Source organism: Microcaecilia unicolor, chromosome 11 (assembly GCF_901765095.1).
Source record: "Microcaecilia unicolor chromosome 11, aMicUni1.1, whole genome shotgun sequence".
Lineage (NCBI taxonomy): Eukaryota > Metazoa > Chordata > Amphibia > Gymnophiona > Siphonopidae > Microcaecilia > Microcaecilia unicolor.
The window spans coordinates 39,402,896-39,427,128 of record NC_044041.1 but is presented as its reverse complement, the minus strand read 5'-3'; the positions used below and the strand labels follow the sequence as shown (position 1 = coordinate 39,427,128).

Sequence of the window (24,233 nt, the reverse complement as noted above, 5' to 3'; positions counted from 1 at the left end):
GGATGTCATTTTTGCTCCTTTATTTTTACTGAGTGCAGATTTAGGGATAGTCGACATTTGAGCACCCGCAGTTTGAAGCGGGGAAAGGGGAAATGGGACTTGATATAGCACCTTTCTGAGGTTGTTGCAACTACATTCAAAGCCCATTCAGGTACTTATTTTGCACCAGGGGCAATGGAGGGTTAAGTGACTTGCCCAGAGTCACAAGGAGCTGCAGTGGGAATCCCCAGGATCAAAGTCCACTGCACTAACCACTAGGCTACTCCTCCACTCGCAAATCTTCGTCGGTTTGCGATACATGACCCTCAAAGGCTCCGGCTAATTTGTCTCCAGTTGTTCACAGTAAAGAAGACCCAGACCCTGCCTTTGACGTTACAGCGGAACACGTGCCGGGACCCGCTTTGACGCAACTGGCGCCGCCACCTGGTGCGGCGTCAGAAGGACTAATCTGCGGACGCACCTTCGATCGTGACGTCACCTCCTCCTCCCTGTTACCCACAGCGGGCGGGAGAAGCTTATACTTCCGGTTTCGGAAGCGACTCGGTGCCTCGGTCGGAGGAGACACGGGGGGGGGGGGCCGGGGAAAGAGAGAGAGAGCGGTGCCATGTCGGTCAGCGCAGCCAAGTTTAGCGCGCTGTCGCTCACACAGCTGAACGAGATGCTGGAGGACGAGGCGAAGCTGGACCAGATGGCGCAGGAGACGGAGGAGGTGAGGAGACGCTCTGCAGGGAACTCGTACCGGAATCGGGGTGGTGGTGCTGCCGCTGGGCCCCTCCGCTCGCGCCGTCTTCCTGGTTCCTTTTTTAACTAGTCGCACCTCATTCAGCTGCTGCTGCTCCTCCTCCTCCTCCTATCTCGTCTTCTAACCTCAAAATGTAATCTTATTGTACCCCATGGTGCCGTCGCCCCCTTTCCCCCGGGCGGCGGGGGAGGTTAGTCGTGTGTTCGAGAGATCTAGTGTTTCTGCTTCTCCTGGAATTTCACAGTAAGGTGTCTTAAGCGTTACTAATTAAACAGACCTTTTTCCGGGTCTGTGTGATATGCTGGCGGGTACTGGTTTGCTTTCAAAGCCAGAGAGCTTATTTTTGTATTTCGTCTTTTGGGGGGGGGGGGGGGGGGCGGGGCGGCTTTTAAACATTTTTTTTTTACTACCCTTGATTACCACTGATCGAAAGTGGCGTTCTCCAACTAAATAAAATATGTAATAACAAAGATGACTAAAACCGGTCAGTGGCTGAATAAGTGGAAAGTGAGCTTTGTTCTTTTCAACCTGGTCCTGAATCTAGTGCTGTTTTTTTCTTAATTAACAAAGGGGAGTATTGTGTAAGTGGGAAGTGATACACACAGCACTCGGAATGGCCAGTGTTATGTGGAAAGTGTTGCTAAGCTGCTTGGAACAAGAAAGGCTTGAGAAGTTTTGCTCAGTACTTTAAAAAAAGAAAAAAGTAGGGCTACTGAATTTAGAAGTGTGTTGGCTAACTACGGAGGTTGATGGCGATACCTTGTGCTGAGCTACTTACTACCTGTTACTATGGCTACAGAAGACCCTTTTCCCTAGCCTTGTGGTTTATGTAGTTGCAAAAAAAAACCCCTTTCAAAATAATTGCTACCTCTTTCTATAAAATCTTTAACAGTAGTCGAAACAGGCTTTAAAACTTCGGATGCAAATAAGTCATTTATGTAAATGTTTGGGATACTCCCCTGGAACTAAATCAGCTGAGAGTCCTTGGTTGTGGAACAGCTGGGTAAACAAAAATCCCTCTAGTTGACAGCTTAGCAAATGGCTAGCTGATCAAGTTCAATGGATTTTTCCACCCTTCTGACGGTAGTTAAGCACAGATATTCAAGCTAGGGAAATTCTCCTGAGATGCCCAAGTTGTTATATGTATCTATTTTTTATATATTTTTAAATTGTTTCAATAAATTACGTTCTTAACGATCTGCTTTGTACTTTTTCCATCTTGGAGTTTGCAGACCGTCTGCCTTTGTGCTTTTGCCTCACAGATTTACTTCATTTCTTTTGAAGGCGTGGATAAAGGTGAGCCGGTTGACATAGTGTATGTAGATTTTCAGAAAGCTTTGACAAACTTCCTCATAAGACTCGAGAAAGTCATGAGATAGGAAGCAATTTCCTTCTGTGGATTAGGAATTAGCTGAATGGCTAATTTTGTCAACGGAGGAAGGTGAATAGTGGCATGCTGCAGGGATCTGCACTGAGACCAGTACTATTTAACACTTATAAATGAACGATCTGGCAATCGGAACGAGTGGGGTGATTAAATTTGCAGATGACACAAAACTATTTAAAGTTGTCAAAACAAATGCAGATTGTGAAAAATTGCATGAAGACCTTAGGAAACTGAAAAACAGGGCATCCAAATGCAAACTGACCACATTGGGAAGAATGATACAAATCAGTTATCTGATGTCAGGGTCCACCTTAGGAGTCAGCACCCAAGTAAAAGATCTAGGTGGTGTTGTAGACAATATGCTGAAATCTTCTGCCCAGTGTGCAACAGCACCCAAAAAAGCAAATAGGATCCTAGGAATTATTAGGAAAGGGGTGGTAAATAAGACCAAGAATATTATAATGCCTCTATATTGCTCCATGGTGTGATCTGGCCTTGAGTATTATGTTCAATTCTGGTCACCGTATCTCGGATATAGCAAAATTAGAAAAGGTTCAAAGAAGATTGACCAAAATGATAAAGGGGATGGAACTCCTCTCATATGAGGAAAGGCTAAAGAGGTTAGGGCTCTTTAGTTTGGAAAATGGGGGATATGATTGAGATCTACAAAATCCTGAATGGTGTAGAACAGGTAAAAGTGAATCGATTTCTTGCTCGTTCAAAAAGTACAAAGACCAGGGGACACTCAAAATTACATGGAAATACTTTTAAAACAAAATTGGAGGAAATATATTTTTCACTCACTGTATAGTTAAGCTCTGGAACTCATTGCTGGATGATGTGGTAACAATGATTAGCGCATCTGGGCTTAAAGGTTTGGACAAATTCCTGGAGGAAATGTCCATAGTCTTTTATTGAGGTGGACTTAAGGGAAACCATTGCTTGCCCTGGGATTGGTAGCATAGAATGTTGTTACTGTTTGGGTTTCTGCCAGGTATTTGTGACCTGAATTGGCCACTGTTGGAAGTGGGATACTTGGCTAAGAGGACCATTGGTCTGACCCAGTATGGCTATTCTTATTTACTGCCTTTACAGCTTGGATGAGCTGGACATAAACAAATAGACAAAGTAGTAAAAAATATTCAGATAACAGTACGCGTTAAGCATAGTAGACTAATTACTGTGTAAACATATATAATACACCTTAAAAGGCCATAAGGTAGCATATGGTGTAAGCAGAGGTAGAACAGAGACATGAATTAGTCACTTTTTTTTTGAAAGCTAAATTGCATATGAAGTCAGAAAATGTACAGAAACTCCCAGCTACAGTAGGAGTGGATAAGCAAGTTCTTCTACAGTATATGCAGCTGGTGTTAGTCCTTGGGTGTATGGCCTAGCTAGTTAGCTGCTGCTTTCATTAAAGGTTTTGGTTAAGAGCCAAGTTTTCACCTGCTTAGTCTTGAATTAAGTGAAACCTTTCTGGGATTGTGTTGGAGTGTAGGAGCTACTTCGGATAAGACTTATTGGTGGCTGTGATTTTCTTTGAAGAGGGTGTGGTTAAGGATATTCCTTGGAAGTACTTTAGTGACCTTGAAGGTGCGTAGAAGGAGATCTGTTCAAGTACTCTGGCCCAGTTATGTTATCAAGGCCCAGTTATGTTATCAAGGATTTATCTCTTCCCAACTTGCAGATTCAAGGCAAGGTACAACCAGTATAAAATAAGAAGCTGATAACAGAACATCAGGAATTACATAAATGCAAAGAACCCCCCCCCCCCCCCAGGCCTAGTAAACATTTTCAAAGCTTTACAAAACATGAAAGAATTCCTCATTAAACGTATTCACATGTAAGATTCCAATAACAAACAGCTAAAAAGAAAAATGAGCATAAATAGCCTTAAACCAAATATTCTTAATTGAAGGGAAAGCTAGCAATGAATAATTACATCTTTTAGAAACCATCTTTGATTTCAACATATTCACCAATTAGGACCCACTCTCAGGACACAAACCATTAAATTTAAATTCTAAACAAAGTACCTTAAAGATAACCTGAAAATTTCACAGGCAACCAATGCATTATGTCCAATAAAGGACTTGTATGATCTAGCTGAATTTTACATAAGAACATAAGAGTAACTGTACTGGGTCAGACCAGTGGTCCATCTAGCCCAGTATCTTGTTTTCCAAACAGTGGCCAAGCCAGGTCACAAGTACCTGGCAGAAACCCAATTAGCAGCATCATTCCATGCTACCAATCCTGGGGCAAGCAGTTGCTTCCCCATGTCTCTCAATAGCAGACTATGGACCTTTCCTCCAGGAATTTGTCCAAACCAAACACACAGATACACAACCGCTGTTACTACATCGCTGCGTATGCCTTGTAGCGCTATAGAAATGATAAATAGTAGTAGTAGTACTACATCCTCTGGCAAAGAGTTCAGAGCAGTTCAGAGCTTAACTATTCATTGAGGGGAAAAATATTTCCACCTATTTGTTTTAAAAAGTATTTCCATGTAACTTTGTGACCCCTAGTCTTTGCACTTTTGGAACAAGTAAAAAATATTACTTCTACTTGTTCTACACCATTCAGGATTTTGTAGACCTCAGTCATCTCCCTTAATCCATCTCTTTTCCAAGCTGAAGAGCCTTAACCTCTTTAGCCTTTCCTCATATGAGAGGAGTTCCATCCCCTTTATCATTTTGGTAGCTTTTCTTTGAACCTTTTATAATTCTGCTATATCTTTGGAGATGTGGCCACCAGAACTGAACGCAACACTCAAGGTGCAGTAGCACCATGGAGCGATACAGAGGCATTCTAATATTTTTGGTCTTATTCACCATCCCTTTCCTAAATTCCTAGCATCCATTTGCTTTTTTGGCAGCCGCTGCAGCACCCTGCTGCGCTCCAATGTTCACCCTCCTTCATTGAGAGACATGACCATTTAACCCTACTCTCTGTTTTCTGTCCAATAACCATTTCCTAATCCATACCAGAACCTTGCCTCCTGTCCCATGACTCTTTTATTTTCTCAGAAGTCTCTCATGAGGAACTTTATCAAAAGCTTTCTGAAAATCTAGATACACTACATCAACTGGCTCACCTTTATCCACATGTTTATTCCCGCCTTCAAAGAAAAGAAGCAAATTGGTGATGCAAGACTTCCCTTGGCTGAACTCATGCTGATTCTGAAAGTGTAAGAGGATCAAAGAAGTCATTGTGCTTGGTTATTAAGTGATCATTCAAAGAAAAATGTATTGATACATTTGAAATTTTCCAATAATGTTGAATATTCAAAGCACCTACAAAAACATTTCCTCTCTCCCCAATGCATTCCTCATTTTCCAATCCCCTTTCCCCATTTTGCTTCTTTTCCTGCTCTTTGAGAAGACATTATATGTGGTGCTACCCCCCCCCCCCCCCCCCCCCCCCCCCATGGCTCCCAGTGCCTGGACTCAAAAGACCACTCTGTAGGGAGAGGCAGGGCCCTGCGCTTTTGTGAGGTCTTTCAGTTCTAGAATAACTAGCTATTTTGAGGACAGGTGCAGAAGCATGTTATTGCTTAACCTTCTCTTACCTTGAGGGCTGGAAGTAGGGAGGGTGGCAATCTCAACACTGGTCTAATCACTAGCCTTGGTGGTGTACATATGGACAACTGTCCACACCCTGTTTTTTTTACCACTTTGAGCATGTTATGGAAATTGTGGTGTTGAAAGATGACATAAAAAAAAAATCCCGCTAGGTGTTGGCAGTTTTCCTCCTCCAGGCTTTCAGCTTAGTCTGAACCTGGGGTGGAATCTGGCAGCATAAGATTTCACTTGATCAGGTGAGGGATTTAAACAACAAACCTGGTGTTGGATATCATTCAATTCTTAATGCCACCAGAATCATAATCACTAATATTTTTAAATAATTTTTTTATGCTGTGCTCAGTAACACTGTCATGCCCATTAAACCAAATCAAACTCTGGAGAGGGTACACAGTCACCAAACATCATCGCACATACCCTTCCTTCCTTCCGTTTTCAATGCGAGTTAAATACTCTGGATACTATATAATGAAAATACTTATAGGAGAATGAAACTTACCTTAATTGGCGATGTGCGCTGACTGTAGCACCTCCAGATACCATAAAACTAGTGCTTTGTGATTAAAATCTCCGACTCCATAATAATCCATAATGACTGTGTACCCTCTCCAGAGTTTGATTTGGTTTAATGGGCACGACAGTGTTACTGAACACAGCATTAAAAAATTATTTAAAAACTAGTAAAACATGCTCGTTTCTTGAGCAAACGAAACTGGCACTAGCACGGTTTCCTTCCAAACCTCCCCCCCCCCTTCTCACTCCTTCGGCTTTCTGAAGGCACTGACCACCATTGTTGCGGACCTCGGCACGCCACCTTCAATCTGCTGTTTCTTTGGTTGTGAAGCCACTGACGCCATTGCTCCGCCCTCGACGTCATAACGTTTGACGCGAGGGCAGGGCCCCAACACAGTGTTTTCGGTGGCTTCACCACCACGAAGGCTTCGAAACGGAAGGAAGTGCCCGGAGGACCTAACAGTGACATCAGTGTCCTCAGAACGTTGAGGGTGAGTTTTATTATATAGGATATTAGTGATTATGATTCTGGTGACAGTAAGAATAGCATAAGATTTCAAACATAAAGTACTTTTATCCCCACTCCTAACTTAGTTTTATAAGTTTTCTTTATTTTTATGAACCAGTTTGGGTTGGGTTTGGTTCCCAAATCTGTCCTGGGGGAGCCCAAGTCAGTAAGGTTTTCACGATATCCACAATGAATTAATAAGAGATTTACATGCAGTGGAGGCAGTTCATACAAATGTAAGTTGTGGTTGTTCTGAAAACCTGACTGGCTGAGGTTCACTGGGGACAGATTTGGAAGTTGCTGACATAGTTCAGTAGTTCTTAGACTTGTTCTGAGGTACCACCAGCCAGTTAGGTTTTCAGGATATCTCTAATGTGCTCAAGAAAGAGTGCCTACAATGGTGGAAATATGTGTGCAATATTCATTAGAGATATCCTAAAATACCAACTGGCTGGTGGTTCTCAAACCTGTCCTGTGGAACCACTGATTGCACTGACAAGCCTTAGATTGGAGGGGCAGGCCCTTGAATCTCATTGGCCTTAATCAGGCCACTAAGCATCACTGTCTCAGATAATTGAGCTCCCCCCAGGCTGTGAACACTACTTCTGTGGCATCTTCAGCCTTGTGAGTAGAAGACTTGAACTGGGAATCAAACCCTGCTATGAGGCTGATCCTCGCTGTTTATAGTTGACAAATGTGAATGTGCACTGCTTTGATTGCAGACAGTATATAAAGAAACTAAATGGGAATTGTGAGGAGAGTGGGATATGATTTGAATTAGGGTATTATGATATGAATAGTCATTAATTTTGTTAAGGTTAAGTTTTTGAATTAGACTTGTGTGAGTCTACATCTTCTTTATCCACCTTTGGTGGATTTATGACAGAGCTATGCTCCTATTTAATAAGCATTAATAAATCTGGATGGTTAATATGTAGCAATGTTGAACAACTTCTGCATGTTTTTTTCCCCCCTGTATCTTTATTTACTTCAATAAAATAAACATAAAGAAACGAAATAGTATAAAATGTCAGATCTGCTGTTTGCTAGGACAGTTGAATACACAAGCACAGTCCAAAATTAAGGCCTGTTTAAATTATACAGTTGAGGGTTGTGGGCATCTTGAAAATTAAACTCTTGTGCTTCAATCCAGCCATTTATTACAGCACAAACCCCCACGGCTGATTACTATGAACAGTTCGAGAACACAAAATGGAAAACAAGTGGGACTGATCTCTTCAAAAACAGGCTTTGAGCCAACTGTTTTGGGGATATTTAAGCAACATTTCTGTTTTTGTGTGACTTAAAAGCTGTGAACAGCTAGCACTAACAACAAAGCTTCTTAAAATTTTGAGTCGCAGCTTTCTTGTGGCATTTCTTTCTAGTTCTGGCAGTTCATAACCTCTGCCTTTTATGTTACATAAAAGTTAGTTCCTGTTTATTTCATAACTAAATTTAAAAGACCAGTGTCTCAGTTAATGCTGAGTTCAAATGATTCAATTCTTAGAATGTTAAAATGTTACAGAAAAATAGTAAAAAAATTCTCTTTTTTGGACTTAGTTTTATGTTCTTGTGAACCATTTTGAGTGATCTCTTTTGATCAGGAAAATGGTATATAAGTGCAAGCAATCAGCCTTGTAATATGCAATTCAGCAACACTTGCAAAAAAAAGTCTGCAGTGTTGTAGTAGAGACCTAGGTAGGCTAGGTGAACTTTGAACCAAGATGTAGATTGCTTAGAAAGTGAGAGATCCATCTACATCAGTCTTCTCACATTGCATTTTCTATGGTGTTATGGCAGTGATGCTGTTGGATTGTTTAGAGGAGTGTGCAGGGTTGGCTACCTTCATCTCCTTGATGCACGAGCATTGCTTTTAGCTATAGGAGACCAAATTGGAACCAGTACATAAATGCTTTTTTCTGCTTTGGATTGCACAGTCTGCTGTTTCCTCTGCAGCCAGTGCCTTTGCTTGGTAGTATTTTTTTTCAGGTGGAATAGATGAGTTACTTAGCTGCATTCCTAGGGTTACTTCATGCCCTCATTTTTTTTTTTTACCACAGCAATTTTCTCCTTCTCTACATTTCTGGTTCAGTTAGGACTAGTGCTGAGGGTCCAATACCATGAGCCTTCACAACTGCACATCCACTGTAGTGACTCTGTCCGTGGCCTGGACCCCTAAACTGACAACCTCCAGATTCCAAGTCTGCTCATGAGAAGTAATACAATGATGACACACACTCTCCTCCCACACAGGCCTTGCCAGCCTTGAGCAGCCCAGGCATTGAACCCAGGTCCTCTGCATACAGTATGAGCCACTTCACTGACCTGTTTCTCATTCCTTAATGTCTAGTTCTTTTAGACTTAATTTCTTGCCACATTTAAGGGCTAAAAAGTGACCTCATAGCTCCAACTCATGCTATTGATTGTTTCTTGGATTAGCTTCTTGGGAAGTTGGTATTTTCTTTGATATAAAATGAAAATGTGTTTTCCATTTACTGAGGTGTCCATTTTATCTCCTTAACTGCCTCATATTGTCTACTGATAAGCCCAACTACCTTTTCTGTTCTAGTTGTGGCTATTACTAGCTCTTCTGATTTTAATTATTTTTTTTTTTTGGGGGGGGGGGGGGTGGGGGGTTGAGATCATTCAGCTGTTGGCTGTTAAAACTTCAACTGCAGCCCTCCCTATTTTAGATGATACCTAAGTACATCAGTTATTAATTGGCTATCCTTGTCTTTGAAAGAAACCTGTACCATGGCCCTATGCTCTAACACTTAAGCCCTTCTTCACCCATCATGTCGTCCACCTCCTTGACCATAGCTCGGTGCAGTACTATCTTTCCTGCCACCGGTTTAATGACTTGTTTAAATACTGCATATTCTGTGAAGTAAGGCATCTATCTTTTTCTGTGACTCTTTTTGTCTAATTGAATTATGTGACTAATGTTCTAGTGCAGTGCTGGTATGTTTCAGTGCTATAGATTTTAAGGCAGTCCTTTGAAGGAAAATATTTTTGTTTATATGGTTGTGCAAGGATTAGCAGACCTTTTCTTTGTAGAACAGAATGAGCAGAATGTCTAGTATCTTTTCTTCTTCAGTATTTGCAGTAGTACATGACACTTTCAGATGCAGAAAGCTTTAACATAATTTGATAGCAGGAGAGCTCTGGAGGAGACAGGTACAAGAATGCCTTGTAATCATGCCTTCATCTGGTAGAACCATTTTGGGCATTATTACACATACCTGACATATAGTAAGACTACAGCATTTGTGCTGATTTGGGGTGGGGGTGGTGTATATGTAATGAGTTACAGGGCACATGGTGAGATATATCAGGTGTTTATATATGGGTGTTTTTCATACAGGCAACTCACTTTTTATTTTGTATTTTTGACTGTGAACAAGTGCAGAGTGATAATATATGTGCACACTTTCATATAGGTGTGATTTGCATTGGGTGTGTTTTTTCAGATGTCTTTATACTTCTGTGATTAATAGGGACAGACTGACCATTCAAGCAACCAGGCAGTGCCTAGGGGGCCCAGTACCTCCTCTCCACATGACCAACATCTTGCTCACCTTTTCCGGTGTCTACCGCAGAAGTTCCTTTCTCCATACATGGCACCAGCATAGGCTGTCTGACCTCTCTGCTGCAGCCCACCCTTGTAGAAGCAGGAAGTTACATTGGAAAGGGGGTGGGCTGTGACAGGAGGTTACAGTCAGCTGCAAACAGCCTATGCCAGAGCCCTGTACAGATAAAGGAACTTCTGAGGTAAAAAAAAAAAAGGGGGGGGGATGTAGGAAGATAAGTGGGACTTTGGGGGGGGGGGCATGACCCTTATTACTCAGATCCTATCAGTCTGCCCCTGATGATTGATTAAGCTCTACTTTCGGCAAGTCTTCAATATCAGGAAGGTAGTCAAAATATTGGCTTTGCAGTATACTAAATTTGAACTGAACTATTGATTAGGTACTTGGCTTAGTTTTTAAAATAGATTTAGCAGTTATACAGTATCCTGTACCTATCACGTAGGCAAGTATTTGTTTAGGCCTGCTTTTTGTTGAAGATGCAGTTGTGAAGTGTGTGCCAGGCCATGTGTCTTTCTTTTCTTGAAGTATCACTTGTACAGTTATTTTTCAGGACCCTTAACCGTACAATCCATTTCTTAATTTTTTGCTCATCGGTTAAGAATTGTGTTAACAGAATGTCTTGCTGCATACATTTGCTCTAGAAGAGTAGAATGTTTATGGGCTGAGGGTTGCTTTAGAAGAAAACTGTTTAAGATCATTGCACTATTAAATCTTAAAATTCCTTTTAGATGAAGTGTTTCAGTCTTGGTTTAATAAGAATGGGAAAGAAAGTAGCAAATGTGCTCAGTTGGAAATGCTCACCCTGCTCGCAAACCACATAGTATTTGTGGTTTTGTTCTGCTTCACCAACATGAAATTTGGTACTGAAGTGGAACATACTAGTATTTTACTACTTGGTAGTTCTTTTTCTCTTCAGATTAAAACTTTAACTGTTCTTTGACAAGAAATCCTTTATAGACAAGGTTGTCTTAACTCGCCCTCCAGTCGTTTTGATTTACAGCTACCTGGCCAGGTTCATTTAAACTTGCTGTGGTTGGGGTGTGGTTTTTTTTGTTTTGTTTTGTTTTGGCCTGTTGGTTGCTTTGCATCTTTTCCATCTGACTTTATAGAACATCAATAAACTTAAATGATCATGTTTGAATAAAATGTAATAAACATCCAGATAATTCCTGCTGACTCATGATTGAAAAAGTAATATTGATGTACTACCCTGCTGGGAAAAATGTTAGTGGGGGACTAAAGAAGTAAAGGAGAATGCTACAGATCCCAGTACATATTTGGCTTTTGTACTAGAATGAAATTTGGACAGACAGATATGTCTAAGGGCCGTCCTTAGACATTGTATTATGTTGGTGTGGTAACCAATAGCTCCATGATGAGTCCTTATTTTCCTTTTCTTAAGAATGCTCTAAAGAGGGTGGGGGATGAGGTAAGGATTTAAAGCACGAGACTTGGAATTTTGGTTTCCATAGGGTCCCACAGATCAATCCACAGACGTGGATTATGTCCCTCTACCAGCACGTGGAGATAGCTGGCTGTACATAACCACATATACCAAACCTCTGACGTTCTCTCTATCTAGCAGGTGGAGGGTCATAACTGTGCAGCTCTGGATTGATCTGGCTCCTGGCATGTTACCCGGGCCCAGTTGAGCCTGTCTAGGGGTTGAGGTTCCCTGGCTTGAGATACACCTAGTGGTTCCAGGTAACTCCCTCATCCTCCTTGGGCTCTCTGTCCAGCAGTCTCTCTCCTGCCTCTAAATTAAAAAAACAACAACCCTGCATTTAAAGAGAGCAGCTCTGAGGTAAGCTTGCTTGGGAGAGTTTAAAAAAATATATAAATAAAAAAGCCAGACAGAGGAGCACCATGCAGTGCTAGCAGGTTATGGGGGGGGGGGGGGGTAAGGAAATGCCAGTTCCTATTTTGGCAGGAATATTGCGACAGACTCTGTTGCGTGTACTGGTGGGCGCCATCTTTTCTGTCCTGCTGCGTTCAGTCCCGCACATGGTGGGGGGGAGGGGGGAGCTTCCAACATAGCAGGCTTTGGCTCAGTCAGACCCCAGCTGGAGAGAGGATCCCTTGGTGGGGTCTGTAGCCATGGATTCTCCTTTCTCCTTAGAATTTGTGCTTCTCATGCACAAAGCATTAATAAAATTAGCAGGGAGACCTTGGGGTTCAAATTATTTACCTCCCTGCCCCCACCCCCAGGGCCACCTTCCTCTTCTCAGTCACTTATGCCTAAGCGCCCTCAGGTGGAGGTTTTGGACCTCAACAATGCGTCTGATACGGACGCCCTCCTTCTTGGGAACACTCTTGACAGGGTCTGCAGAGTTTACAAAAGAGGGTGAAATGCTGCCTGAGGAGGGGGGATGACCCTACCGCAGCACATCTTTTTCATAGGGAGGAACTTTCCGCTCTTATAGTCTGGGTGCTTGAGATTTTTAGATATTTCCTTGCCTGAACCCGTATCTGAACCGGCCCCAACCCCCTCTATCATGTCTGGGACTAAGTGCCCCTCACAAGCATTTCATATTCATTAGGCTATGAAAGTCTTAATTTCAGCTCAGTGGGACATGCTGGACGGGGGGGGGGGGGGGGGGGGGGGTTAGGGTGGCACGGGCAATGGGGTGTCTGTTTGCTTCCAACAGTAGACTTGGAGTCCCTCAGACTGCCCCACAGTTGATTAAGGTGGTCACTAAAAAGACCACATTACCGCTAGAGGGCAGTATGGTGCTTAAGGACCTGCAGGACCATAAACTGAAGTCCTCCCTCAAACTTTCATTTGAGGTGGCAGCGCTAAGTCTCCAGGCATCCGTGCGTAAATCGTATGCAGTCTGGGCATTCCTTTTGTGGGTACAGAAAGCCTCCTTGACAGAGGAGCTCATTGGATTTTTGCCGGCGCTGGAATCGGGGGGGGGGGGGAGGGGTGAGTACTTCGGTCACTAAAAAACTACTCTGCCAGTTGAGGGTGGAGTAGCGCTCAAGGTCATGCAAGATATACATCTGGAAGCATCTTTGAAGCGTTCCTTTGAGGTAGTTTCGTTGACTCTGCAGGCTTCCATTTGTAGTTCCTATGCGGCTAGAGCTTGTCTAAGTTGGCTCCACTCCGGACAGGAGTCTCTTCAGGATCCAGACAGTTCCGGGGCTCCGGTCTTTGCTCAAATGGAGGTAGGGCTGGCTTATTTAGTGGATGCCCTTTATGACTTTGTTCGCTCTTCGGCCAAGCTTATGGCTTTGGCTGTCTCCTCTCGGAGGATGTTATGGCTCCGTCATTGGTCGGCTGACATGGCTTCCAAACAGCGACTTATTCGTCTGCCTTTTTGAGGTAAACTGTTTGGAGAAGACTTGGAGAAAATTGTTAAGGATTTGGGGAAGGCTAAATCCCAGCGTCTCCCTGAAGATAAGCCTAGGCCAGCTTCCAGACAGGGACCTGCGAAATCCTGTTTTCGGGGTGCGCGCCGTTATCGCCCAAGTCGAACTTCTGGCTCCTTTCAGTGTCTCCGTTTCCAGCAAAGATCTTCCTTTCGCAATGAAAAGCGAGCTGCGGGAGCCCCCCGGTCGACAGGGAGCCGCTCCTCGCACCTCACAATGATGGGGCACTGGCCCAGTCTGGGGCGCAGCAGATAGGTGGGTGCCTTTCTCTGTTTCTCCCAGAGTGGGTCAAGATAACTTCAGACCAATGGGTACTAGATGTGGTGAGGGATGCATACAAACTAGAATTCAGTGCACCCGTCACAGAATTTTTTCTGGAGTCTCGATGTGGAACGCAGTCAAAGCAGGTAGCAGTTCTAGCCACATTGCAAGAACTTCTAAGGCTAGGAGCCATAGTGCCCGTCTCTCCTTCCGAGTTGCGCAAAGGCAGCTATTCCATTTATTTTGTAGTACCAAAGAAAGGCGGAACCTTTTGCCCGGTTCTTGATTTAAGAGTCGTGAACAAGTTTCTGCGAGTTAGTCATTTTTGCATGGAGATATTACGAGGCGTTATTGTGGCGGTTCAGCTGGGGGAGTTCTTGACGGCGCTAGACCTCAAAGAAGCTTACCTGCACGTTCCAATTTGGCTACCGCATCAGAGGTTTCCCAGGTTTGCAATTTTAGGTCGTCACTTCCAGTTTCGAACTCTTCCCTTTGGCCTGGCCACGGCACCAGGCACCTTTTCAAAGGTCTTTGGTGGTGGTGGCGGCCTTCTTGAGGCAGGAGGGAATTCGGGTTCATGCTTATCTCGACGACTGGTTGATTCGGGCCTCCTCTCCGCAGGAGAGTCGGACTGCCACCTCCAGGGTGATCTCTCTTCTTCAGTCGTTGGGATGGGTTATCAACCTGGACAAGAGTCAACTGTGTCTGACTCAGACCTTGGAATACCTGGGGGTAATTTTTCAACACGAAGGTAGGGAAGGTCTTCCTTCCCAATGGCCAGAGAGTAAAACTGGTGGTGCAGGGTCACACCTTGCTACAGATGCCTTGCCCTCGGGTATGGGACTATGTCCAAGTCCTGGGGTCTGTGGCAGCTACCCTAGAAGTGGTGCCGTGGGCGAGGGCTCACATGCGGCCTCTGTAGTTGTTTCCTCTGATCAGATGGTCTCCAACATCTGTAGACTATCAACGCAGTCTGCCCTGGATGGATGTGGCCAGGGTCAGCATGTCTTGGTGAATGCCTTGGCCGATTTTCAGGATCTCCTGCAAGGGAGACCTGTTCGGGTGTTGTCGGACAATTTGACGATGGTAGCTTACATCAGTTAGCAAGGAGGGACTCGCAGCGTATCTCTAGCGGTGGAGGCATCTTGTCTCATGCAGTGGGCGGAGACTCATGTTCTTTGCCTATCAGCGACTCACATTTCGGGCCAGTCAAGGTGGATTTCCTCAAACTCTGTTGGATGCAGTGGAATGGACGCTTTCAGCGGTGGCATTGACTGATTTCTCGTCGTTGGGGAACTCCAGTGATGGACCTCGTGGCCACGGTTCAGAATGCCAAGGTGCCCAGATTATTTTCCTGGAAAAGACAGCCCGAGTCTGTAGGAATCGATGCCTTACTTCAGCCGTGGCCAAAGCAGGGACTACTCTGTGTTACCTCCTTGGCCTCTGATAGGAAGAGTTCTTCATCGCATCAGTCATCATCACGGGCTCGTGGTCCTGGTGGCTCCAGACTGGGCCTGAAGACCGTGGTCTGCAGACCTTGTTCGCTTACTGCACAACACTCCCCTGCGACTTCCGGTAACTCCGGATCTACTGTGCCAGGGCCCTGTTCAGATGGAAAATCCCTTCTGCGTTGGTCTTACGGCCTGGCTATTGAAAGGAACCGATTGAGAAATAAAGGGTTTTCGGAACCTGTGATTACCATGCTTCTGCAAGCATGGAAACGGTCCACTTCGTACGCTTATGCCCGTGTATGGAAACTCTTTTCTTCGTGGTGTAAGCAGAAGACCGGTTCTCCCTTTCTGGCTTCAATTTCAGTTGTTATTGGATTTCCTCCAGGAAGGCCTTTCTAAGGGTCTCATGTATAACTCTCTGCGAGTGGAAATTGCAGCTCTAGCTTGCTTTCGTGGTCGAGCAGCCGGATGTGGCTCGTTTTTTACGAGGAGTCCTTCATCTACGTCCGCCTCTTCGGCGGCCTTGTCCTTCTTGGTGGCTAACGCTCAGTGCATTGCAGGCGCCTCCCTTTGAGTCTTTACAAAAGGCAACAGATAAGGACCTTGCGCGTAAAGCTGTCTCTTTTTTTTTTTTTTTTGTGGCGATTTCCTCAGCTCGGCACATTTCTGAACTGCAGGCCTTGTCTTGTAGAGATCCTTTTTTGCAGTTTTCAGATTCAGGGGTCTTGATTTGGACGGTTCCTTCCTTTCTTCCAAAGGTAGTTTCAGAATTCCATCTCAATCACTCTTTCTCCCATCGTTTAGGAAAGAGGATTTTCCAGGGGAGTTTGCTTCCCTTTGGCTATTGGATGTTCGAAGGGTGCTTTTGCGTTACCTTCTGGTCACTAATGAATTTCGGAGATCGGACCACCTCTTTGTCCTTTTGGGGCTGCGGAAAGGTGAGGCGGCCTCCAAAGCCTCTATAGCACGTTGGATTAAGGAGGCCATTGCGTCAGCGTATCTGTCACAAGGTTGAGAGCCACCTTTGCCTCTATGAGCTCATTATATTCAAGCACAGGCGACGTCCTGGGCAGAGACCTCTACTCTACTCTTCATGTGGGTGAAATTTGTTGAGCAGCTACTTGAGTGTCTCGGCATACTTTTGTTAAACACTATCACTTGGATGTCATCTCCACGGAAGATGCGCGTTTCGGGGCTCAGGTCTTGGCGCGGGGGATGTTGGCTTCCTGCCCTTCTTAGGGTAGGCTTTAGTACATCCCACCAGTTCCTGGGTTCATCTGCTGTTTATTTATTTATTTATTTGTTGCGTTTGTATCCCACATTTTCCCACATATTTGCAGGCTCAATGTGGCTTACAATGTGCCTTCATGGCATTCGCCATTCCAGAGTAAAAAGGTACAATTGATATTACATAGAGAACATGGATGACATAATAGATTATATAGATAATATAATAGATCGCCATTCCAGAGTAAAAAATACAATTGGTATTATATAAAGAGTATGGATGATATAAAAGAATTAAGCAATAAGGTATAGGGAGAAAACATTCAGGATATCAAGTAAGTGGTGGTGTTTTACAGTTCCTATTATGGATTATTGTGGTATGCCTTGTTGAAGAGAGAGGTTTTCCGTAACAAGGAAGGTAAAATTAGGTCTTACCTGATTATTTTCTTTCCTTTAGCAACAGCAGATGAATCCAGGATCCCTCCCGTTAGCCGACTTTTTTTTCTGCTGCTCTACTCTTTTTTTTTTTTTTTTTTTTTTTTTTTCTCTAATGCAGATTCAGTCAGATATGAAAAATAAGATATAAAAAGGAGAAACTCTGCTTCGGCAGACATTGTTGCAGCTTCGGTTCCATGGTTAGTTTTCTAGTTGGTTCTCTTTTATTATAGTGAGGATGGGTTTTACATTAAAGTTATTGAGTTGATTGGCCTAATTCTACTGCTTTCGAAAGACATATACTAACTGATAGAGGGGCTGGCCGTCTGCTTTACTCTCAAGAGTTCTGTTAATCTCTATCTCCACCTGCTGGTAGATGGACACAACCCACAGTTCCTGGATTCATCTGCTGTTGCTAAAGGAAAGAAAATGATCAGGTAAAACCTAATTTTACCTTCTACTCCTATATCCACCTTAGTGTGAATTACTTAATGTGCTTGGTCAGTCATTGAGTGCACACTCTCAATGGTTACTCTCCAGTAGGTAAACTTTCATCAGATGTGCACTCACTGAAGGTAATATAAGCCACTACAAGAGTGTGCACTGGGAAGATGGCTGTGTTAAACATCTACCTGCTTTACCATTCAGATTCCTCATTGTGTGCAGTCAGGAAGGGAAAAAAAAAAACTTCAGTTAGGAGTAATAAACCTGGGAAGCGTGTACTGATTCATTTCCAATTCCCATCCCTATGCCAAACAGTGTGACTTACAAGCTGGTTGGTTTTCTCTTCACATTGCAGGTTCAGAGTCTGCAACTCAGCAAAGAGATGATTCTTGCAAGCAACCGCAGTATTGCAGAAGAAAATCTTCTCTATCGGCCACAGCTGGACAGTCTGAAAGCTGCACTCACCCAGAAATACCAGGAACTTCAGTCTTTGTTTGATTCACATCAGATAAAGAAGACAAAGCTAGGTAATAGTCTGGAGGGCTAATTGTGGTATAGGCAGAATCTCAATCTTGACTGCTGCATTTCAAACATTTTTTTCCTTTTGTATGTGAGAATGCTCTCTGTTAGGTGTAATGCTATATGTGGGTTTCATTTTCAGGACATATTGAGCAAGTGTGTGAAGTTCATATTCTTTATTTCTGCAGATCAACAGTCCAACAGTGCCTCTCTTGAAACACTCTTAGCTCTTCTTCAGGCAGAGGGAGCTAAGATTGAAGAAGAAACAGAGGTATATTTTATACTATAGATAGCAAAGTATGTGTCTTCTATTTTTGCACTGATGCCTAGGACCAGTGGTGTAATTTATTCACACAATTGTGCAAATAATGAAGGGGTATTTTGGTACCTTGACTTTAGCGAATAGCCTGTTTATGTAATCTAACTAGCCGTTCAGCCCATAAAAACGGGCTAGTATGGGGGGGGGGGGTTGAAAGGCCCCCCACCCCGCCGCCGAGTTCACCGCCGCCGCCATCCACCTTCCACCCAGTCGGGCCGTCGCTCCGCTATTGAAACAGCGAGGGCACGCAGCACGCAGCTCTACTGCTGAGCTGCCGTGGCCTTCCTTCTTCTCTGCCTGTGTCCCGCCCTCGTGTGACGTAACGTCATCGAGGGCGGGACACAGGCAGAGAAGAAGGAAGGCCGACGGCAGTTCAGCAGAGCTGCATGCCCTCGCTGTTTCAATAGCGGAGCGAGGGCACGACCGGGTGGAAGGTGGGTGGCGGCGGCGACGACTCCGGGTGGGGGGAGCGTTAGCAACAGCGGTGTCCCTCGCAAATGCGCAGTAGAGACCCTCTCTGTTCCGCCCTCGTCATCACGAATTGACACGGGGGCGGGGCAGAGAGGGTCTCTACTGCGCATTTGCAAGTGAGTACGACACTCACCATTTATATATATTGATTGGCAGGATTATAGGCCATAAATTTCCCAGAAATGTTCAGATTAATATATCAATAAAAACTACTCAAAACATGTAAAATGAAAAGTAGAGGATTTGTGTGTCGAGTGAAACATAAATGAAGCCATAAGAATAGCCATACTGGGTCGGTCCAGTGGTCCATCTAACCCAATAGCCTGCTTCTAACAGTGGCCAGTACCACACTATACAGTGTTTCTAGTCAACAAAACACCTGATCAGTTCATCGCAGATTATATAAAGAATACTGGATCAAACCTTCCAAGAAATAAAAATTCAAAATTAACACAAACTCCCAAAAAATTTCTCGACTAACCAAGTTTTTAGAATTTTATGAAAAACCAAATAATTTGAAATATGAATTTCCAGAGGTAAAAGATTCCAAACTACTGGTGCCTGATAATGTAATGAAGAATTAAATGTAGATTTATATTTAAGCTGTCTAATAGAAGGAAACTGCAGCAACATTAAGTTACTCATTCTATAAGCAGAATTTGAACAAAGTAAATTGAACCAGTTAGCAAGATAGAAAGGTGCTAAGCCATATAATATTTTATGGACAAACGAGCAAAGTTTAAACTGAGCCCTTGCTTCGGTCAGAAACCAATGAAGCTTCTCAAGAAGCAGAGTAGCTGATTCACCTGAGAATATTAAGCATGCTGCAGTGTTGTATTTTGCTTACTAATGTCCTTTGGACTGCTGCAACATTATTCTTGTAGGTAGTTTATCTACTCAAAAGTAATGCTTGAACCAGCAATCTAAATTCCATAAAACCAAAAACTTTACGTATTGATCTTAGCTTTCACATAGTATAAAAAGATTTTTAACCATCTGTTTAACATGATCAGAAAAGGCCAGTAGGCTATCCACTTTGACTCCTAATATTGAAGATTTCTCAAAGACAAAAGAATTTCAGGGAAAGCTTTGACACTCGGGTACTAGCCATAAAAACTTAGTTTTTTCTCAATTTTAATTTCAAACAATTGTTGGTAATCCAAAAATCTATACGTCTGACACAGTCCTCTATTCAAAGTAGCGGCCCAATCTTTAGCAACCAGTAACAGCACAGTGATACCGTTTTTATATACGCAGATGTTTTCAGCTGCTCAAGCTCCTGTCCCAAAGGTTGTAGCATTACATTAAACAGTAGTAGACTATGCTGATCTCTGGGGTATTCCACACTTCGGTATCCAACTCATGGAAGTATAGTTTGCCTTTTTACCATATAGCTACATTCCACCAAGAAGCCCATAAACCAAAAAAGTACTGCTCCACCCAAACCCAACTCAGATGAAACAATAAAAGATCATGATCCATTAAATCAAATGCAGAGGAAAGATCAAATTGAATAACAGCATTTTGCCCCTTACTCAGTAAAGATGTTTCCATAAGAAATCAAAGCCCCCAGTACTGTTTCCGTACTATGATCCTTTCTAAATCCAGACTGAGAAACATGGAGAATATTATGATTGCCCTCAAAACACAAGTGAATTAAAGCTCATCAATTGTCAACTGCTTATATATGTATTTATAGGTGGAAAACGACCTTGTAAAACTGTGGCAAAGAACAAAGGACTTATTGATCACAAAAGTCCAGAAAGAGACTTGCACACAGCTAAAACAATCATTGGTCAAAAAATCTCCATACTTTATAGAGTATCAAAAAATCATTAAGCAAGCAATCTCCATAAATGTTTTTTAAGTGAATTGGATCAGGGTTTTGGATATTACATTGACTATTATGACTGTCAATATAATCATCTAATAACTTCACTACATATCTCGCTATCATCCTTATAAACAAAGAAATAGAGGTGACAGGCCGATAGTTGTTGAGAGTAAGTCACCCCTGGGATATTTTAGATAGGGGGTAAGAACAATTTTCCCCCAAGAAGATGGAAAATACTCACAAGCTAAACCTATTATTAAACCACTCTGTAAGCTTATGAAGAAAAGACATACTTCCTTCATAACAAAGGTGGGAACAGGATCCAGATTGCAGTGAGAGTTTAGACACTTAGACAGTAACAGTTTTATATCGGAAATTTTCATGGGCTAAAAGTACCTGGCAGAAACCCAATTAGTAACACCCTGGTGTGTTGGGTATAAATTTGACACCCCATAGTTCTCTACATAGGTCAACCGCTTAACTGCATGTGAAATGTTTGTTTTCACAATCTAAGGATTGCCGAAATTAACTGGGATTGTCCAGTTATGTTTTGAAACAAAATTCAGTAGATGGAGGGCTGAAGCAGTCTTTCCAAAAGCTATTGGTTAATAGTATGACATTGAAAGCTCGTTGCTTCATCAATTACAAGTGGCCTGGGTAAAAGAGGGATATCAAGGGAAGGGTGTTGCTGTGGCCCATTGCATTGGCTTTGGGCCCACCCTCTCGTGGACAGCAGCACAAGCAATTGATAGACCTCCAAAATGGTATCAACATTGCTGTGTGCCCACCTATGCTTGGGCCATAGCAAATCTGTCCTGGCTATGCCACTGGTCAGGAGTCCTAGTCTTTGTATTTTGACATCTGTCTTTATTGTTAGAGTAATCTAGGCATGTATGTTAATCCAATTTTCTTTTTAAATTATAGAATATGGCAGAAGCTTTTCTCAATGGAGAGGGAGTCCTGGATTCCTTTATAGATGAGTATCAGAGCAAACGCAAGCTGGCTCACTTGCGGCGTGTAAAAATCGAGAAACTTCAAGAAATAGTGATGAAGGGCCAGAGACTTCCACAGGGTCAACTGCCTGTGTCATCACAGTTACCCGAGATCACTCCAGCAACTCAGCCTGCCTTCCCTTCCGATTCAAACGCACCTCCATCCGTTGTGCCTCGTAGGGTACCACCGCCACCACCTCCTACTCAGCCACTAGCATATCCAACTCCATTCAATGCAGCTGCAAATTTACCATATGCAGCTTCTCCATACCCACCTCTCCCCCCTCGTGTTGGGATACAGACTGCGAGTCAAGTTCCACAGCCAGCATATCCAGGCCCATTTATGTCACAGTACCCTCCAGCACTTCCTCAAAGACCACCACCTCGTCTTCCACCCAACCCTGGATTTATTTTACAGTAAAGGTATCAATTTGCCTAACTTATGGACATTGGTGCTTTAAGTTCACTTGAGTTTGATTTCCCCAGACTTGCAGTGACTTTCTCTTTGCACACGGGGCAAGAATGCAAAACACATCCTAAATGGAAAAGTGGGAAAAGCTCCCATTGGCCACATTAAATAGTATTTGAGTGTAGGCTGATGACTGTCAAATATTTGTTTTGTTTTTTTGAGGGGGGAGGGTCAGTCTCATTCTTGTAAAAGAAATTTATGAAGAGATTCATTTTGAGATTCCACTATTGCAGAGTGGATTTATTTGACCTCTAAACAAGAGGTCTGGTAAATGTATTTGGATATATATACATTTTTTGACATGCATACCCTTTTCCTTGTACTTTGTGTTGTGGTCCAGTAGCATCCTTTATTTAAGCATGGGTTATTTTGCTGAAGACTTTTCTGCTATTTGGATGTTAAATATTGTGTCAATGTTGCAATGGCTATTTTACCTGCAATGTTAACAGTAAGACAAGAACAGGGCTGCTCATATGGACTATAATTTTGAAATGGCTGGCCCTGACTTACATTTTTAGGCTTGAAAAAACACGTGAAATTTGACAATACATTTCCTGTGAGCCTTTGAAAAAACACCACCAACATGAAATAGCCCCAGAGAAGCAGATAATGTAATATGAAATTTGCACTGCAAATCATGTACCTAGATGGTCAACTATTTTGTTGATGAAAGTAACACTCAACTGTGTGAAAATCTGCCTTGTTTTATAAAAGTTTTTTAGGATGTGGACAATTCAGGGGTAGTTTGTAGTAAATACATACAGAAACTAACAAGGTGCAAATTTAAACCAAGTTGCATTTGACTCCATCGGGAAGCAATGCACTTTCCAGCTGCATGGGGCTGTGATGTGCCTTAGTTTTGCGGTTCCTGGAGAAGGGGACAAGCTGTTCATTAAAAACTTGCAGAAATGGCTGTTGCTAAACCTTCGAGGCATTCATATCTGGGTAATTTTCTACTTAACAGCTTCTGCCATGACCTTAAATAGGTCATAATTATTCAGAGGTAAATTTTTAGGTTTTTTTTTAAATTTTATTTTTTTTAAGATCATTGGGGTGGGTGGGATGATGATTGAGCTGAGCGTTTTAATTTGATGGCTGTGCCAAGAAGGCAGACCACATCTGATGATGCATTCTTTGTCTTCAGCATCTGCATGGAATAAATATTTAAATAGTCTCTTCAAAAAAATAATTCTTGGTTTAGAGTGGAGTTCTAACCCCCCCCCCCCCACACACACACATATTTAACTTCAAGTTAAGATGGGCAATCTGTGAATGTCCTGAAATACCTGGACAGATGTGTCCACTAGTTGAAATGATTTTAGGTGCTGGATTTAGTGCTGCCATAGAAGGTAGCACTTGCCATAGGTTTTTAAACACTTAAACAAAAGCCATAGTCCAGTTTGTATAGTATTCAGCACTGTTCAAAGAATATACAGTGGAACACAACTGATATTAACTATAGCTCTGTTATTTACAAGTTACTTTCTGCAAACCTACAAAAGGACCTGATGGCAAATATTCCCTGCTGAGATAATGAGGGTGAGTTGTGATTGTAAATGTTAATCCTAGAATTGAAGATGCTACAGATGTAATCAATATTTTGTCCCATCAATACAAAATGGGGAAACAATACGGGGGCCTATTGTATTAATACATATTTGGATTGAACTAGGCCCAAGCAGGCTCCATAACTTTTAAATACATGTGGAACCAGTTAATCTTTTGAAAACTGGTACTGGGAACTGTAATATAGGAGGGCAGTAGATGAGCATGAGCACTCAGGTATAGAACTGTGTTAATATCTTCAACTCTCTTCTTGGTGCTAATATGCTAATAGAAGCAGAGCTAGCATAGTTTTTAATGTGCACATGTCATGCCGTCATCCCTGGTAGTTTATACACAGGGAACCAGTCAAGTGCTAAACATTTACACCAAAAAAGATAGCATCCAAACATTTTATGAAAGAGCATTAAGAGTGAAAAGCTAGAGGAGACATAGAAACACTACGTTTGGTAGCATCTGTATAATAGTGTAAGATAATGCTGTAACTGTTTATTTTGTTCTGTTTGTGACCTTTGGTTATTTAAAATAAATGATGGATAGCACCAA

General features: G+C 42.7%; 1 protein-coding gene across 1 annotated transcript; it reads left to right on the top strand.

The window, feature by feature from the left end:
- Nucleotides 1–557: 557 nt before the first annotated feature.
- VPS37B (VPS37B subunit of ESCRT-I) lies at nt 558–24,233 on the top strand. Its single transcript, XM_030218979.1, has 4 exons — nt 558–709; nt 17,876–18,047; nt 18,228–18,310; nt 21,588–24,233. The coding sequence occupies exons 1-4, from the start codon at nt 605–607 to the stop codon at nt 22,074–22,076; spliced, it is 849 nt and encodes a 282-aa protein (XP_030074839.1). The 5' UTR covers nt 558–604; the 3' UTR covers nt 22,077–24,233.

What these genes read in the sequence shown, in the direction of transcription:
- VPS37B (XM_030218979.1), top strand. Translation starts at nt 605, where the DNA reads ATGTCGGTCAGCGCAGCCAAGTTTAGCGCGCTGTCGCTCACACAGCTG. An exon ending in TGGCGCAGGAGACGGAGGAG is followed by an intron (nt 710 to 17,875) that starts GTGAGGAGACGC and finishes TTCACATTGCAG; the next exon opens with GTTCAGAGTCTGCAACTCAG. An exon ending in GATAAAGAAGACAAAGCTAG is followed by an intron (nt 18,048 to 18,227) that starts GTAATAGTCTGG and finishes TTATTTCTGCAG; the next exon opens with ATCAACAGTCCAACAGTGCC.